The sequence below is a fragment of the Tachyglossus aculeatus genome, chromosome 14, assembly GCF_015852505.1.
Source record: "Tachyglossus aculeatus isolate mTacAcu1 chromosome 14, mTacAcu1.pri, whole genome shotgun sequence".
NCBI classification, from domain to species: domain Eukaryota; kingdom Metazoa; phylum Chordata; class Mammalia; order Monotremata; family Tachyglossidae; genus Tachyglossus; species Tachyglossus aculeatus.
The window spans coordinates 48,541,123-48,559,030 of NC_052079.1; the positions used below are offsets into that span (position 1 = coordinate 48,541,123).

The following is a 17,908-nucleotide window of genomic DNA, read 5'->3' on the forward strand; positions in this document are numbered from 1 at the left end:
GTAGATACAAGGTAACTGGGTTGGACACAGTTAATTTGTACTTCCCCAGCGCTTAGTACAGTGCTCTGCACGTAGTAAGCGCTCAATAAATACGATTGATGATGATGACACAGCCCCTGCCCCACATTCGGCTCACAGACACAATCCCCATTTTACAAATGAGGTAACTGAGGTGCAGAGAAATGAAGTGACTTGCCCAAGGTCACACGGCAGACAAGCGGTGGAGCCGGGATTAGAACCCGTGAACTTCCCAGGCCTGTACTCTGTGCATTAAGCCATATGAGCCGAGCACTGTACTGAGCGCCAGGGTAGGGAAAGGAGCGTGGCTCAGGGAAGCAGCGTGGCTCAGTGGAAAGATCACGGGCTTGGGAGTCAGAGGTCATGGGTTCTAATCCCAGCTCTGCCGCTTGTCAGCCGTGTGACTTTGGGCAAGTCACTTCACTTCTCTGGGCCTCAGTTCCCTCATCTGTAAAATGGGGATTGAGACCGTGAGCCCCACTCGGGACAATCTCATCACCTTGTATCCTTGGAAGCAGCGTGGCTCAGTGGAAAGAGCACGGGCTTTGGAGTCAGAGGCCGCACGTTCAAATCCCTTGTTAGCTGTGTGACTTTGGGCAAGTCACTTCACTTCTCTGGGCCTCAGTTCCCTCATCTGTAAAATGGGGATGAAGACTGTTAGCGCCTCGTGGAACAACCTGATCACCTTGTATCTACCCCAGCGCTTAGAACAGTGCTTTGCACATAGTAAGCGCTTAACAAGTACCAACATTATTATTATTATCCTCCCCAATGCTTAGAACAGTGCTTTGCACATAATAAGTGCTTAACAAATGCCATTATTATTATTATTATATAAGATAGTCAGGTTGGGCAAAGTCCTTGTCCCGCAAGGACTGGCTGGCTATGTAAGATGGAGAACAGGCTTGAAACCCCATTTTACGGATGAGGAAACCAAAGCCCAGAGAAGTTAATCAATCAATCGTATTTATTGAGAGCTTAATGTGAGCAGAGCACTGTGTTAAGCACTTGGGAGGGTACAATATAACAGAGTTGGTAGATACGTTCCCTGACCATAACAAGCTTACATTAATACACATTTTGAATACGTACATAGGTGATTGCTGTGGGGCTGAGGGAGGAGTGAATTAAGAGTGCAAATCTAAGTGCAAGGGCAACAGAAAAGAGATATGAGGGCTTAGTCTCTTGGCGATAATAATAATAATAGTAATGGCATTTATTAAGCGCTTACTATGTGCCAAGCACTGTTCTAAGCGCTGGGGAGGTTACAAGGTGATCAGGTTGCCCCACGGGGGGCTCACAGTCTTCATCCCCATTTTACAGATGAGGTAACGGAGGCACAGAGAAGTGAAGTGACTTGCCCAAAATCACACGGCTGACAATTGGCGGGGCCAGGATTTGAACCCATGACCTCTGACTCCAAAGCCCGTGACCTTTCCAGTGAGCCACGCCACTTCTCAGCGTGCTTTTAATATGGCTTTGAAGGCAGTGAGAGTGATCGTCACTTACCTTCTCTGTAAAACGGAGACTTGATAACCAGATTGTGAAGCAGCATGGCTCATTGGAAAGAGCCCGGGCTTGGGAGTCAGAGGTCATGGGTTCAAATCCCGGCTCCTCCAACTGTCAGCTGTGTGACTTTGGGCAAGTCACTTCATTATCATCATCAATCGTATTTATTGAGCGCTTACTGTGTGCAGAGCACTGTGCTAAGCGCTTGGGAAGTACAAGTTGGCAACATATATGATCACTTTGTAACCTCCCCAGTGCTTAGAACAGTGCTTTGCACATAGTAAGCGCTTAACAAATACCATTATTATTATTATTATTGGCCTGTAAGCCCTATGTGGGACAGGGACTGTGTTCAACCTGATCTACTTGCATCTCCCCCCACTTAGAACAGTACTTGACACAGACTAAGTGCTTCACATCTCTAATAATAATAATGATGATGATGATAATAACAAAAACCGTAATTCTGCTGGACTCTCTGCAAGCGAGTAGTACAGTCCCTGGCCCTCAGGTGGAACTTTATAAATGATTGACTGGTAATGAATTAAAAGGTTACAAAATTCTCCAACTCCAACTGTCCAAAGCCTCCTAAACTGGCCTGATGAGAGGAGAAAAGCAGCAGAATAGAACGCACTGGCCTGGAGTCAGAAGGACCTGGGTTCTAATCCCCGCTCTGCCACTTGTCCGCTATGGGACCTTGAGCTAGTCCCTTCACTTCTCTGGGACTCAGTCCCCTTTTCTGTAAAAGGGGTATTAAGACGGTGAGCCCCATATGGGACAGGGACTGTGTTCAATCTGATTACCTTGTACGTACCCCAGCACTTAGAACAGTGCCTGGCTCGCAGTAAGCACTTAACCAATTCCATTTAAATAATAAAAAAGGATATGTGCAACTTGGTTGCTTTTCTCCTAGGTTTATTTAAGGTTATAAGGACAAGTTGTACAGAAAATACGAATCTGGAATGCTCTCCTCTTCAGGGAGGGTGGAAACCGCTTCCCGCTTCGGAGAAGCTGTTTTGGTTGGGAGCGAGCAAGCCCCTCCAGTGAGCCAGGCTCATCACACCAGCGATTGAACGATTTCTTCTACCTCCAGGTAGCGTTGGTGGAATAACCTGGCCAAGCTGTGGAAAGGGGTCTCGAAGTTTTCCATCATCTTCTGTGGAGAGAAGGGTCAGAGTAAGTGGGGCGGGGGGAGAACCGCTCACGGATTAGAAGCCTCGTCCGACACCAGGCCGGGGCACGCTAGGAAAGCGGGGCTTCCACAAAGCCAGAGGCCGACCAAAGGGGAGGGAGGCTGCGCGAGGAGCTGTGAAGAAAGCAGAAGCAGTGTGATTTGGGGCAAGTTGCTTCACTTCTCTGGGCTTCACTTACCTCTTCTGTAAGAAGAGGATTAAAACCGGGAGCCTCAGTTGGGATGTGGACCGTGGCCAATCTAATCAGCTTGTATCTACCCCAGCACTTAGCATTGTACCCAGCACAGAATAAGTGCTTAAAGAACACCGTAAAAAAGAAAGAAGCTCGGGACATCGATATCTGCCGGAGTCTTAACCTGAGCTTTCTTGTAAAGAAAAGTCCCGGATGAAGAAAATCATTGATAAAATAGGGGAATTCACGGATTTACTTTCTCCCCTGACGAGTTTCAAAGGAACAGCCGTGACTGTCACTTACTTTGGGTTACTCACAACACGAGCAAGGCTAACGGTAGATAGGCAAGCGGCTTATGGGTTAGAAGTCAAGTATTTCACCCCTGAGAATAGAAGCACTGACCAAGATGACACATACAATCAAATCGCTTGAAACTCAAGGAAGAACCCAAAGGCCAGCTCTCTTGAGTACGAAAAGTGTACTGGATGGACAGTATTTCATCTAGTTAAGAGATGCTAGACCTTAAGCATATAGTGTCTACTGAAGAGAGGGATTTCACTTGTAGATTTAGCTACGGCTCCAGCCGAATCGGTTTATATTTCCATTTTAATCACTCCTTTCTTAACTGAGCTGTGAACCAAGCTTCCGTTACATCAACTCCGAAGGACCATGTTTAACCGGGACAAAACCAGATGTTTTACCACAGCTACAAAAACCTTAGGCAGTACCAGGAAAAAAAAAACTAATTAAAATAGCCTGGTGAGGGTTTGATTTGAGTTCAATCAAGAGTGGTAGGGAATCTGGAATACTGAGGCAAAGGGGAAGCCTCAAAGGGTGAATGGAAGAAGGAGAAATATGGAGATTGGGTCTGTTGGTAGTCAGTTATCCTAATCCTCCGCTTAGTCATGTGAGATGCAAAAACCACGTTGAGAGGAGCAGTGTGGGCTAGTGGAAAGAGCCAGTAACCTGGGTTCTAATCCAGGCCCCGCCACTTGTCTGCTGTGTGACCTAAGGCAAGCTTCTGAATTTCTCTGGGCCTCAGTTACCTCATCTGTAAAATAATAATAATAATAATAATAATAATAATAATAATAATAATGATGGCATTTGTTAAGCGCTAACTATGTGCAAAGCACCATTCTAAAATGGGGATTAAGACCATTGTTGTGTCCAACCTGATTAGTTTGTATCTACCCCAGTGCTTAGTATGGTGCCTGGCATAAAGTAAGCACTTAAATACCGTAAGAAAAAAAAGACTGCCTCGGTAATTAAAGGCCTTGGGATCAATTAATCAAATGTATTTATTGAGTGCTTACTGTTCGCAAAGGACTGTACTAAGTCCTTGGGAGAGTACGATGTAACATTATAAAAGAGTTGGTAGACATATTCCCTTCCCACAACGAGCTTACAGAGCAGAGGGGATACTGGGATAATTTAAGGGTTGACCCAGTCCTTGCCCCACATGGGGCTCACAGTCTTAACCCCCTTTTTACAGATGACGTACCTGAGGCCCAGAGAATTGAAGTGACTTGCCTAAGGTCACACAGCAGACAAGGGGAGGAGCCGGGATTAGAACCTACACCCTCCTGAATCCGACTATCCACTGGGCACCCTGCCTCTCAACTTCATCACAAAAATCCATTTCTTCCGAAGCTCTGGCACGGTACTTACCACTGACGTCTCACAATACTCCAGGCCTTGGCTGGTCGCCCATTCTTGGGCTCGCGTCCTCTCCACCACTCGTCGGCCGATCAGGTCTGTTTTATTCCCCACCAATATTCCTGCCAGGAGGGAGAACGACAACAAGTTCCGTTAAGGGTCGTGCGTCTCGCCACAGTTGGCTCGTCTCAGCTGCTGCAGGAGGCGTTGAAAGTAAGGTAGCTGATGGATCTGATGAGTGAAAAATAGTTTACTGGGACAAGACAGGGGGAAGGAAACGAGTTAAAATTCGGGGACTCCACCCTAGCCCGGAAAGGCTGAAGAACAAAAAAAAGAAAAAAAGGCAGGCTGTGTTTCCAGCACCTGCCCCTTCTCTTTTAGGTCTTTGTATTATTATTTTTCCTGTATTCGTTTAACCTGTAGGCTCCATGAGGGTTTTTAAATAAGGATTTATCTACTAACTCTGTTATCTTGTACTCTCCCTCTAGACTGTAAGATCGCTGTGGGCGGGGAATGTGTTTGGCTATCTTTATATTGTGCTCTCCCAAGCATTTAGTACAGTGCTCCATATATAGCGAGCGCTCAAAAAATACGATTGAATGAATGAAAGCTTTAACAATAACATCACCCCACCAGGTTGAGGGCAGAATCGGAAAATCGGAACTTTGCCACCAGTGACGTGACCAGGGTTTTCCAGTCACTCTCCACCAGCCAGGCCGGGAATGATATTGCCCGATCCTCTCGTCGGTGGGATACGAACAGATTTCAAGCATCCCAAACCGCTAGAGGAGAGATAAATGTGTAAGGCGTCACTTTCATTTGCGTGAAAAGAGCTGTCACTGGGAAGCACAGAAACTGCTTGTCATAGCTGGAGCTTGATAAAAACCACTGACAGATTACAGGCTCTGGACTGTAAACTCCTTACGGGCAGGGAATGTGTCTGCTGATTCTATTGTACCGTACTCTCCCAAGCACTTAATACGGAGCTCTGTACATAGCGAGCGCTCGATAAAAGCCATAGACAAACACAGAAACAGTCTGTCACGGCAGGCGCTCAATAAAAACTACTGGTGGACTACAGTCACTAGACTGTCAGCTCGTTATGGGCAGGGAACAAGTCCGCTAATTCCGCTGCACTGGACTTTCTCAAGCGCTTAGTCCAGTGCTCCTGTATATATGTTTGTACATATTTATCACTCTATTTATTTTACTTGTACATATTTATTCTATTTATTTTATTTTGTTAATACATTTTGTTTTGTTGTCTGTCTCCCCCTTCTAGGCTGTGAGCCCGCTGTTGGTTAGGGACCGTCTCTATATGTTGCCAACTTGTACTTCCCAAGTGCTTAGTCCAGTGCTCTGCACACAGTAAGCGCTTAATAAATATGATTGAATGAATGAATGCTCTGCACAAAGTAAGCACTCAATGAATACCACTGATTGAAACACAGGAACTGCTTGTCGTGGCAGGCGCTCACTGAAAACCACTGATGGATCACAATTTCTGGACTGCAAGCTCGACTCTAAACTGTAAACTTGTTACGGGCAGGAAATGTGTCTGCTAATTCTGTTTTACTGTACTCTCCTAAATGCTTAGTCTGGGACTCTGCACATAGTAAGTGCTCCATAAATACGATTGTTTGATTTATTGATTGCTCCCATCCGGTCCCCTACCTGGAATCTGCATGCCTTGAACCTTTGTCCGGACTCTCTCCAGCCACAGGGCACAGTTGGTGAAGGACTGCTCTTTGGTCACATCGTACACGAGACAGAAGACGCTGGGTTGAATCCACTGGGAGAAAGAGACACAAACACACACAAATCCATCCAGTCACTGGTGGGGGCACCAACTTTCAGGGATCTTGACAGCTCAAAGAATTCTCGGAGGGAAGGGAGGAGGAGTATGGGGAAGAAATTCGAGTTCTAGGGGACGAATAAAAAAAGACAGAGCGACAGAAGAAGCAGTGTGGTCTAGTGGATAGAGAACGGGCCTCTGAGTCAGAAGGACCGGGGTTCTAATCCTCACTCTGTCACTCGTCTGCTGTGTGACCCTGGGAAAGTCATTTCAATTCTCTGGGCCTCAGTTACCTCATCTGTAAAATGGAGATTAATACTGTGAGCCCCATGTGGGACAGGGACTACGTGCAACCTGATTAGCCTGTATCTACCCCGGCACTTAGAACAGTGCTTGACGCATAGTAAGCACTTAAAAAATACCATCATTATTATCATTATTATTTCAGTTAACTGATGGATACCCCTAGAAGTGAATAAATTCAAAGGAAGTGGTTGATGCAGAAGGACTGAGTCGCAACGGACAGTGTGCCCAACCGGGGCATAGGACAGGACAGAGAGTTTGAAACATTCAAAGAAATGATTAAGCTCTCATCTCCTCTTTTACCACACCTTTCTGCGTCACGCTCGCACTTGGATTTGCTCCCTTTATTCACCTCTCCTTCAGCCCCACGGCACTTATTTACATAGTCACAATTCATTTAATTATTTCAACATCTGTCACCACTTCTGGACCTTAAACTCACTGTGGGCAGGGGTCGTGTCTACCAACTCTGTTATACTGTACTCTCCCAAGTGCTTAGTACAGTGCTCAGCACACAGTAAGTGCTCAATAAGTAGGACTGATTGATTAACTGAAGGGGTGGCCTTGCTCAGACATGATCAGAAACAACAGTTCCAACATGGCAAATTCCCTTTATTTTGCTAAGACTGCCACCTTCCCTTCCTTCAGAAAAAAAAAGTCCGTATTCTCCTCTTGCATGCCACTTCGAGACTGTTAAAAAAGCACTGTCCACTGTATTTAATGAACGCTTTCTGTATAATAATAATAATAATAATGGCATTTATTAAGCGCTTACTATGTGCAAAGCACTGTTCTAAGCGCTGGGGAGGTTTCAAGGTGATCAGGTTGCCCCACGGAGGGCTCACAGTCTTAATCCCCATTTTACAGATGAGGTAACTGAGGCCCAGAGAAGTTAAGTGACTTGCCCAAGGTCACACAGCTGATAGTTGGCAGAGCCGGAATTTGAACCCACGACCTCTGACTCCAAAGCCCGGGCTTTTTCCAGTGAGCCACGCTGCAGAGGATTAGAGTCACGAAGATAATACAGGTATAAGACACAATCCCACCCTTGAGGAGCTTAGAGTCTAAGTGAGAGGAGAGGAGTGATCGATGCAACTTGAGTTAAAAGAACGTGTGAAGAGATAGGAATGGTTGAATACCGGAAAAATAATCAATAAAAAATTAACAGATAATTGGTAACTGCTCCCCAATGTCTTGGTACTCATCACCGCAGTATGCAGTGGGAAAATTCGGAGCCCTGGGGTGCCCCCCTATAATCGTCCGTGCTACCTGGCTGCACGCTAGGATTTTAGAGGGTCTTGTCTCAATTTCTTGGAATCCAGACTTTTTGAGATGACTGAAGTCACCCCCACTAGATCACGATTCCTGACTGGATTGTCAGCTCCTCAGGGGCAGGGATCATGTCTCCCGAATCCATTATATCGCACTCTCCCATGTGCTTCGTACAGGGCTCCGCACACAGTAAGCGCTCAATAAAAACCACTGACGGAGCAATCAATCGATCGGTGGTGTTTATTGAAGGCTTACTACGTGTCCAGCACTGTATTATGCGCTTGGAATAATAATAATAATGATGGCATTAGTTAAGCGCTTACTGCGAGCAGAGAACTGTTCTAAGCGCTGGGGGGGATACAAGGTGATCAAGTTGTCCCACGTGGGGTTCGCAGTCCTAATCCCCATTTTACAGATGAGGTAACTGAGGCTCAGAGAAGTTAAGTGACTTGCCCAAGGTCACACAGCAGACATGAGAATTAGCAGACACGTTCCCTGCCCATAACAAGTTTATGATCAAGAGATGGATTAAAGTGGATGGATCTCGGTTGGGGAGGGGACTGAACGACTGACTAGACCGGAGTCTCCTGTGGGCAGGAAACGTGTCTACCAATTCTGCTGTACTGAACGCTCCCCAGCACTCAGTATAGTGCTCTGCACCCTGTAAGCGCACAACAGACCCTTGGCATTTATAAATAATCAATTTATAAATAAATAAATTTACTGATAAATACCATGGATTGACTGGAATCCTAGGGGGACCAGCTGTTTGCCTAACTAAGCAACAGAGTGTACTCTGAAGCAGCGTGGCTCAGTGGAAAGAGCCCGGGCTTTGGAGTCAGAGGTCATGGGTTCAAATCCCGGCTCTGCCAATTGTCAGCTGTGTGACTTTGGACAAGTCACTTCACTGGGCCTCAGTTACCTCATCTGGAAAATGGGGATTAAAACAGTGAGTCCCCTGTGGGACAACCTGCTCACCTTGGAACCTCCGCAGCGCTGAGAACGGTGCTTTGCCCATAGTAAGTGCTTAACAAATACCATTATTATTATTATTATTATTACTTTTCTCAGATAGCTGCCACCTTAAGAGAAGTACCCTTTAAATGTTGCGTCAGCTGACCTCTCAGCGAACCTTCCAGACTGCAATGTTGCCATAAAGATTTAGACGGCATTTCATACTGTACACTCTTGGAGAAGGACGTGGTGCGGTGAGGGGAGGGGATTATTTACTACTTGCCAATTTTTCCAGCACGTCGGTAAACAGTTCCTTGCCAGCAGAATCAAAGATGAAGAGTTCCTAGAGGCAGAAAGAAAAGGCATCTCGCGAAAATCCAGACCCGGGGAGATTCAGCACTAACTGTGCACAGCTCACTGCTGAGTTTCCTCTTTCTCCCCCATAGGCAAAGGAAGCAAATGTCATGTTTGCCAGGACAACAAAATGGGCTAGGCGGACCCATCATCATCATCAATCGCATTTATTGAGCGCTTACTATGTGCAGAGCACTGTACTAAGCGCTTGGGAAGTACAAATTGGCAACATATAGAGACAGTCCCTACCCAACAGTGGGCTCACAGTCTAAAAGACTGTGACCCAGAGAGAACACATTCCTTGCACAAACAGGGCAGAGAGCTATCCTACTCCCTGATAAATTTTCAGGCTCCCTAAATGCCAAAAGAATGGAAAGTCCGGGACTGGGAGTCAATCAATCAATCGTATTTATTGAGCACTTACTGTGCACACAGCACTGTACTAAGCGCTTGGAAAGTACAAGTTGGCAACATATACAGACAGCCCCTACCCAACAGTGGGCTCACAGTCTAAAACAGTCACAAGGACCTGCGTTCTAATCCCGGCTCCGCCGCTTGTCTGCCGTGTGAACCCGGGCAGGTCTCTGGGTCTCAGTTACCGCATCTGTAAAATGGGGATTACGACTGTGAAGCCCGTGTGGGACATGGACTGTGTCCAACTTGATAATCTTGTATCTCCCTTAGCATTTAGTACAGTGCCTAGAGAGAAGCAGCGAGGCTCGGTGGAAACGGCCTGGGCTTGGGAGTCAGAGGTCGTGGGTTCAAATCCTGGCTCTGCCAATTGTCAGCTGTGTGGCCTTGGGCAAGTCACTTCACTTCTCTGTGCCTCAGGTACCTCATCTGTAAAATGGGGATTAAGACTGTGAGCCCCACATGGGACAACCTGATCACCTTGTATCCTCCCCAGAACTTAGAACGGTGCTTTGCACATAGTAAGCACTTAACAAATGCCATCGTTATTATTATTATACAGTAAGCGCTTAATGAATGAATGAATAAATGATAAACTATCCCAGTGCTTAGTACAGTAACTGGCACATAGTAAGCACTTAACAAATACAAAAAAAAAATAAATGAGAATAACATTATTTCCTACCTGGTGGAATGGAATTCTAAACAGGTTGGCAAGGGCTCAGGAGGCCCTTGGAACCTTATTCTAAAAAGTTAATTTTCAAGCCGAAACTGTGATTTGGGGGTTAAAAGGTGGTATTGGACATGACGATAGCATAGTAGCTAGAACCCAGGCCTGGGAGTTGGAAGGTCATGGGTTCTAATCCCGGCTCTGCCACTTGTCTGCTCTGTGACCTTGGGTCAATCACTTCACTTCTCTGGGCATGAATTACCTCATCTGCAAAATGGGGATAGAGCCTGAGAACCCCTCACGGGACAGGGACTGTGTCCAAGTCGACTTGCTTGTATCCACCCCAGCGCTTAGGCCAGCACGTGGCACATAACGTTTAACAAATACCGTCATCATTATTATTATTACATTTCCCTTTTCTGCAAGTCATGAAAAGCAAGGCTGATTCCAGCCCCATGGCGGCAGCTTAGGCGTGCCCCTGTCTGAGGAAACGGGGGTTAGACGAACTGATTTCTCCCCGTCATTTGTGCGCTTATGATTCCATCGCTAACTGCTCAGAAACATCCAGACCAGCAACTCAAAACCCAGAGCGTCCGATCATCGCGAATACAAGATGTGAACGGCTTGGAGGGGCTTACCACACTGTCACCGGTGTCTGGTATCGCCACAGACTTCAGGATCAACTCCACTCCTGTGGTCTACAAAAGAAATCCGGGGAGATGGGTGAGTTTCAGGATGCCGTCTGTCTGTTGTCGGGGGTTGGAGATTCTGCTTTGGGTCACTGGAGTATTTGTCCCTCATTCAAAGCTGGTTCTGTTGGAGATTATTCATTCATTCATTCATTCAATCGTATTTATTGAGCGCTTACTGTGTGCAGAGCACTGTACTAAGCGCTTGGGAAGTCCAAGTTGGCAACATATAGAGACGGTCCCTACCCAACGGCAGGCTCACAGTCTAGAAGGGGGAGACAGACAACAGCACAAAACATATTAACAAAACAAAATAAATCGAATATGTACAAGTAAATTAAATAGAGTAATAAATATGTACAAACATATATACATATATACAGGTGCTGTGGGGAGGGGAAGGAGGTAAGGTGGGGGAGAGGAAGGAGGGGGCTCAGTCTGGGAAGGCCTCCTGGAGGAGGTGAGCTCCCAGTAGGGCTTTGAAGGGAAGTAGGGCTTTGAAGGGAATATGATTCATTCAATCGTATTTATTGAGCGCTTACTGTGTGCAGAGCACTGTACTAAGTGCTTGGGAAGTACAAGTCGGCAACATATAGAGACGGTCCCTACCCAACGGCAGGCTCACAGTCTAGAAGGGGGAGACAGACAACAAAACAAAACATATTAACAAAATAAAATAAATCGAATATGTACAAGTAAATTAGAGTAATAAATATGTACAAACATCTATACATATATACAGGTGCTGTGGGGAGGGGAAGGAGCTAAGGTCGGGGAGAGGAAGGAGGGGGCTCAGTCTGGGAAGGCCTCCTGGAGGAGCTGAGCTCCCAGTAGGGCTTTGAAGGGAATATGATTCATTCAATCGTATTTATTGAGCGCTTACTGTGTGCAGAGCACTGTACTAAGCGCTTGGGAAGTACAAGTTGGCAACATATAGAGATGGTCCCTACCCAACAACGGGCTCACAGTCTAGAAGGGGGGACAGACAACAAAACAAAACATGTGGACAGGTGTCAAGTCGTCAGAACAAATAGAATTAAAGCCCGTGCTCTATCCACTAAGCCATGCTGCAGAAGTGAAGAGACTAGGGAGTGGTCTAGCTGCTAAGGTCCTTGTGGGCAGGGAACATGTCTACCAACTCTGGAATATTCCTTCAATCATATTTATTGAGCTCTTACTGTGGGCAGAGCACTGTGCTCAGCGCTGGGGAGAGTACAATATACAACACATACAATACATATATATTTACAACATACCCACCGTGTTGTACTGTACTCTCTCCAGCGCTGAGCACAGTAAGCGCTCAATGCCTTGTACGTATTTATTACTCTATTTTATTTGTACATATTTATTCTATTTATTTTATTTTGTTAATATGTTTTGTCGTCTGTCTCCCCTTTCTAGACCGTGAGCCCACTGTTGGGTAGGGACCGTCTCTCTTTGTTGCCAACTTGTACTTCCCAAGCGCTTAGTACAGTGCTCTGCACACAGTAAGCGCTCAATAAATACGATTGAATGAATGAATGCCTCCCTTTAATTGTTGGATTGCTCACTGCCCCACCTGTACTGTAAGAACCTTCAACTGATCCGAGGATGCTGCCTTCATCGCAAAGAAAAAGATTCAATCTGAAATCCTGGGAAGGAAAGTTCCTGAGTACTTATTTTCCCCCCTAAAGAACAGATGTATGCTCAGGGCTAAGTGGAAAGAGAACGGGCCTGGGAGGGGGAGTTGGTCAGTCAGTCATATTTATTGAGCGCCTACTGTGTGCAGAGCACTGAACTAAGCGCTTGGAGGAGTACAATACAAATTGGCAGACACATTCCCTGCCCACAGCGAGCTTAGAGACTAGAGGACGACCGTCCCTAGGGTTTCCTGACCTTTCCCCATGACTCGGGCATGATTTTCTAAGCTCTTTTCTCCCACCCTCGACCACATCTGCCCCTTCTCCGGGCTCACCATCGTGTAATTCTTCTGGAAATGAGCTCCGTCTGTTTCAAACAGCTGAGCCAAGGCACTCTTCCCCACCGTTGCATCACCTAACAAGTCAAGAAAGCGGAACAGGCTTTAGCCAGTCAAGAAGCAGCGAGGCCTAGTGGAAAAAGCACTGAGAGTCGGAGGACCTGGGTTCTAATCCTGGCTCCATCCCTTGTCGGCTGGGCAACCCTGAGCAAATCACTTGGCTTCTCTGGGCCTCCGTTCCCTCATCCCTACAGATTGGGCCCGGCCATCCCGTCGGGAACGGTTCTGGAACAGAATCACACCAACGGCATGGAAGTCTAGGGAAAAGTGCATCCCATGATACGGCTGCTTCTGATGCATCCATTCTTTCGACAAACACATCCCAGCTTTAATGATTTTTTTTTTTAATATGGTACAAGGAAGCAGCGTGGCTCAGTGGAAAGAGCCCAGGCTTTGGAGTCAGAGGTCATGGGTTCAAATCCCGGCTGCGCCAATTGTCAGCTGTGTGACTTTGGGCAAGTCACTTCACTTCTCTGGGCCTCAGTGACCTCATCTGTAAAATGGGGATTAAGACTGTGAGGCCCCCGTGGGACAACAACCTGATCACCTTGTAACCTCCCCAGTGCTTAGAACAGTAAGTGCACATAGTAAGCGCTTAATAAATCAATCAATCAATCGTATTTATTGAGCGCTTACTGTGTGCAGAGCACTGTACTAAGCGCTTGGGAAGTACAAGTTGGCAACATATAGAGACGGTCCCTACCCAACAGTGGGCTCACGGACAATCAATCAATCAATCAATCGTATTTATTGAGCGCTTACTATGTGCAGAGCACTGTACTAAGCGCTTGGGAAGTACAAATTGGCATCACATAGAGACAGTCCCTACCCAACAGTGGGCTCACAGTCTAACATTAATACCCATAAACAAATAAATTACATATATATACAAGTGTGCTGTAGGCAGGGAATGTCTGTTAACTGTCATAATGTCCCCTCCCTGTGCTTAGTACAGTGCTCTGCACCTAGTAAGAGCTCAATAAATAAATGCCATTATTATTATTATTATTATTATGAGTCAAACGCTGTTCTAATGGCTGGGGTAGATAAGAGTTAATTAGGTTGGACACAGTCCCTGTCCCACGTAGGGCTTACAGTCTATTGTGGGGGAACACAGGTATTAATTATGAGTAATTAGGATGCTGGGAATAATAAAACTCTTACAGGGCTCTGCACACAGGAAGCGCTCAGTAAATACTACTGATTGATCTCTCCTGCTTCATCTTCTCAGAACATGCAGCTAGGTTTTATATTTGGTAAGACCCCAAAGTTAAATCTAGCCAGTGGAAGACTCAAATCTTTTATCCGCCTTAATCCAATCAGCCCCGTGCGGCACACGGACTGCGTCCAATCCGATTAGCTTGTGTCCATCCCGGTGCTTAAAACAGCGCCTGGCACGAAGTAAGTGCTTAACAAATACCATAATAATAATAAAAGAACTACATTTGTCCTGTTTTGACAGGGCTTCACCCAAAATTCAAGCCAGATCCTGTTTGAGGCATTATTCCAATTCAAAGCACTGGGGTAGGCATAATATAAGCAGATCAGACACAGTCCCTGTCCCACATGGGGCTTGCAGTCTGAGAGGAAAGGGGAACAGGTATTTAATCCCCAATTTTATAGATGAGATAACTGAGGCACAGAGAAGTGAAAGGACTCTCTCAGGGTCATACAGCAGGCAAGAAGCAGAGCCAGGATTAAAACCCAAGCTCCCTGGCTTCCACCAGGCCTCACTGCTCCTGTTTATGACCACTGAGATAATTAAATATTCCATTTTAAAGCATTTACTATGTCAAGCACTACGCTAAGAGCTGAGGTGGATACAATCAGACGAGGCACGGTCCCTGTCCTATACAGTGTAAACAGTCTATGAGGGATGGAGAGCAGTTTATAATAACAATAATAATTATGGTATTTGTTAAGTGCTTACTGTTGCCAAGCACTGTTCTAAATGCTTTTAATCCTCATTTTACAGAGCAGAACATTGAGGCCCAGATAAGACAGATGATTGCCCCAGTGTCAGCACATAGATTAAAATTTAGGTATCCCGGCTCCCAGTCCCATGTTTCTTCCACTTGACCACTCCACTTCTCAACGTGTGCCTTCTCTGATTATTATTTAAAACAGAAAAACACTTTTTGGGTTAGATATTTATGTGAAGCCAGAGACAAAATTGAAGAGGAAGAAACAGTACAGAGGAAAGAATTCAAGGCCAGAAGTCAGGAGACCCGGATCCTAATACCAGCTCCGGCACTTATTATTAATTACTATTACTTGCATGCCACATGACCTTGGGCAAGTTTTACTTCTCTTTGCCTCACTTTCCTCATCTATAAACTGGGAATAAAATTCCTTTTCTCCTTCCTATATTCCTAAGCTCACAGGATCACAGTCCTAGGTGGATCTCAGACAGCATCTTATCAGCTTCTATCTACCCCAGCACTTGACCGAGAGTAATCAAATCGATCAATCATCCGTTTTTTAAATGGTACTTGTTAAGCACTTAATATATGTCAGGCACTGTTCTAAGCGCTGGGGTACACACAAGGTAATCAGGTTGGACACGGTCCATGTCCCACATAGGGCTCATAGTCTTCATCCCCATTTTACAGATGAGGTAACTGAGGCACGGAGAAGTGACTGGCCCAAAGTCTCACAGCAGACAAGACTTGACGCCCGGGCCCATGCTCCAATGGGAAGCGCTTATAAAAACCGCCAACATGATTGCTAAAGGAGCAGCGTGGCTCAGTGGAAAGAGCCCGGTCTTGGGAGTCAGAGGTCATGGGTTCAAATCCTGACTCTGCCAATTGTCAGCTGTGTGACTTGTCAGCTATGTGACTTGACACCTGTTCACATGTTTTGTTTTGTTGTCTGTCTCCCCCTTCTAGACTGTGAGCCCGTTGTTGGGTAAGGACTGTCTCTATATGTTGCCAACCTGGACTTCCCAAGCGCTTAGTACAGTGCTCCGCACACAGTAAGTGCTCAATAAATACGATTGAATGAATGACTTCGGGCAAGCCACTTAACTTCTTGCCTCAGTTGCCTCATCTGTAAAATGGGGATGAAGACTGTGAGCCCCCCGTGGGCCAACCTGAACATCTTGTATCCTCCTCGGCGCTTAGAACAGTGCTTTGCACACAGTAAGTGCTTAACAGATGTCATCATTATTACAAGTCACTTAACTTCTCTGTGCCTCAGCGACCTCATCTGTAAAATGGGGGTTAAGACTGGGTGCCCCCCGTGGGACAACCTGATCACCTTGTAACCTCCCCAGCACTTAGAACAGTGCTTTGCACATAAACAGATGTCATCATTATTAGAAGTCACTTAACTTCTCTGTGCCTCAGTGACCTCATCTGTAAAATGGGGATGAAGACTGTGAGCCCCCCGTAGGACAACCTGATCACCTTGTAACCTCCCCAGCGCTTAGAACAGTGCTTTGCACATAAACAGATGTCATCATTATTACAAGTCACTTAAGTTCTCTGTGCCTCAGTGACCTCATCTGTAAAATGGGGATGAAGACTGGGAGCCCCCCGTAGGACAACCTGATCACCTTGTAACCTCCCCAGCGCTTAGAACAGTGCTTTGCACATAAACAGATGTCATCATTATTACAAGTCACTTAACTTCTCTGTGCCTCAATGACCTTATCTGTAAAATGGGGATTAAGACTGGGAGCCCCCCGTGGGACAACCTGATCACCTTGCAACCTCCCTAGCGCTTAGCACAGTGCTTTGCACATAAACAGACGTCATCACTATTACAAGTCACAACTTCTCTGTGCCTTAGTGACCTCATCTGTAAAATGGGGATGAAGACTGTGAACCCCCGGGGAACAACCTGATCACCTTGTAACCTCCCCAGCGCTTAGAACAGTGCTGTGCACATAAACAGACGTCATCACTATTACAAGTCACAACTTCTCTGTGCCTCAGTGACCTCATCTGTAAAATGGGGATGAAGACTGTGAGCTTCCCATGGAACAACCTGATCACCTTGTAACTTCCCCAGCGCTTAGAACAGTGCTTTGCACATAAACAGACGTCCTCACCATTACAAGTCACAACTTCTCTGTGCCTCAGTGACTTCATCTGTAAAATGGGGATGAAGACTGGGAGCCCCCCGTGGGACAACCTGATCCCCTTGTAACCTCCCCAGCACTTAGAACAGTGCTTCGCACATAGTAAGCGCTTAATAAATGCCATTATTATTATTAAGGGCGGATGCAAGGGAATCAATCAATCGATCGTATTTATAGAGCGCTTACTGTGTGCAGAGCACTGTACCAAGCGCTTGGGAAGTACAAGTTGGCAACATATGGGGACAGTCCCTACCCAACAGTGGGCAAACTCACCTGCCAGGATGCACTTGGCTGATAGCTTCACCATGACAACCGATTACTTCTCCCTCCCCCTTGGCAATCAGACTGGCATCCACCCCTCACTTGAGGGTGGCAAGAGGGTTGGCAGGGGGAGAGGAAGGCCTTTTGGGAAGCCTGGGGGGCAACAATCAGGAGCAGCCCCTTCTTGGGGGTGAGGGGCCTGGTAAGGACCAACCTGACCCTGAAAATGGGCGTCGAGGCCTGAAGGGTGAGAGGAAAGGGCGGGAAAGGCCTGTTAGTGGGAGAAGATGAGGCCTGAGAAAGAGGCCTCGAAGCGCCGCCCTAGCAACCGGGCTGGAAACCCGCCCCTTCTCCCAACCTCGAAAGACGATTGGATGCCCTCCCTCCCCTTCTCCCAATCTCGAAAAGCGATTGGATGGCTCTCCCGCCTGTCAAATAGATCGGCCAATCGACGCTCTCCAAGGGGGAGGGGCGGGGAGGGGGGAGGAAGAAGGCTGTTCTTTAAGATAATTCGTGGAGGAAGCTGTCCGTCAAGCGGGTTCTG

At 46.5% G+C, this 17,908-nt stretch overlaps 1 protein-coding gene across 1 annotated transcript; it reads right to left on the reverse strand.

The window, feature by feature from the left end:
- Positions 1-2,428: 2,428 nt before the first annotated feature.
- Positions 2,429-17,649, reverse strand: IFT27 (intraflagellar transport 27). The gene is made up of 7 exons (XM_038756621.1): positions 17,377-17,649; positions 12,957-13,036; positions 10,949-11,008; positions 9,159-9,218; positions 6,226-6,343; positions 4,564-4,673; positions 2,429-2,683 (listed from the first exon to the last, which is right to left on the reverse strand). Exons 1-7 carry the CDS (start codon positions 17,408-17,410, stop codon positions 2,585-2,587), a joined length of 561 nt encoding a protein of 186 aa, XP_038612549.1. The 5' UTR covers positions 17,411-17,649; the 3' UTR covers positions 2,429-2,584.
- Positions 17,650-17,908: the final 259 nt, after the last annotated feature.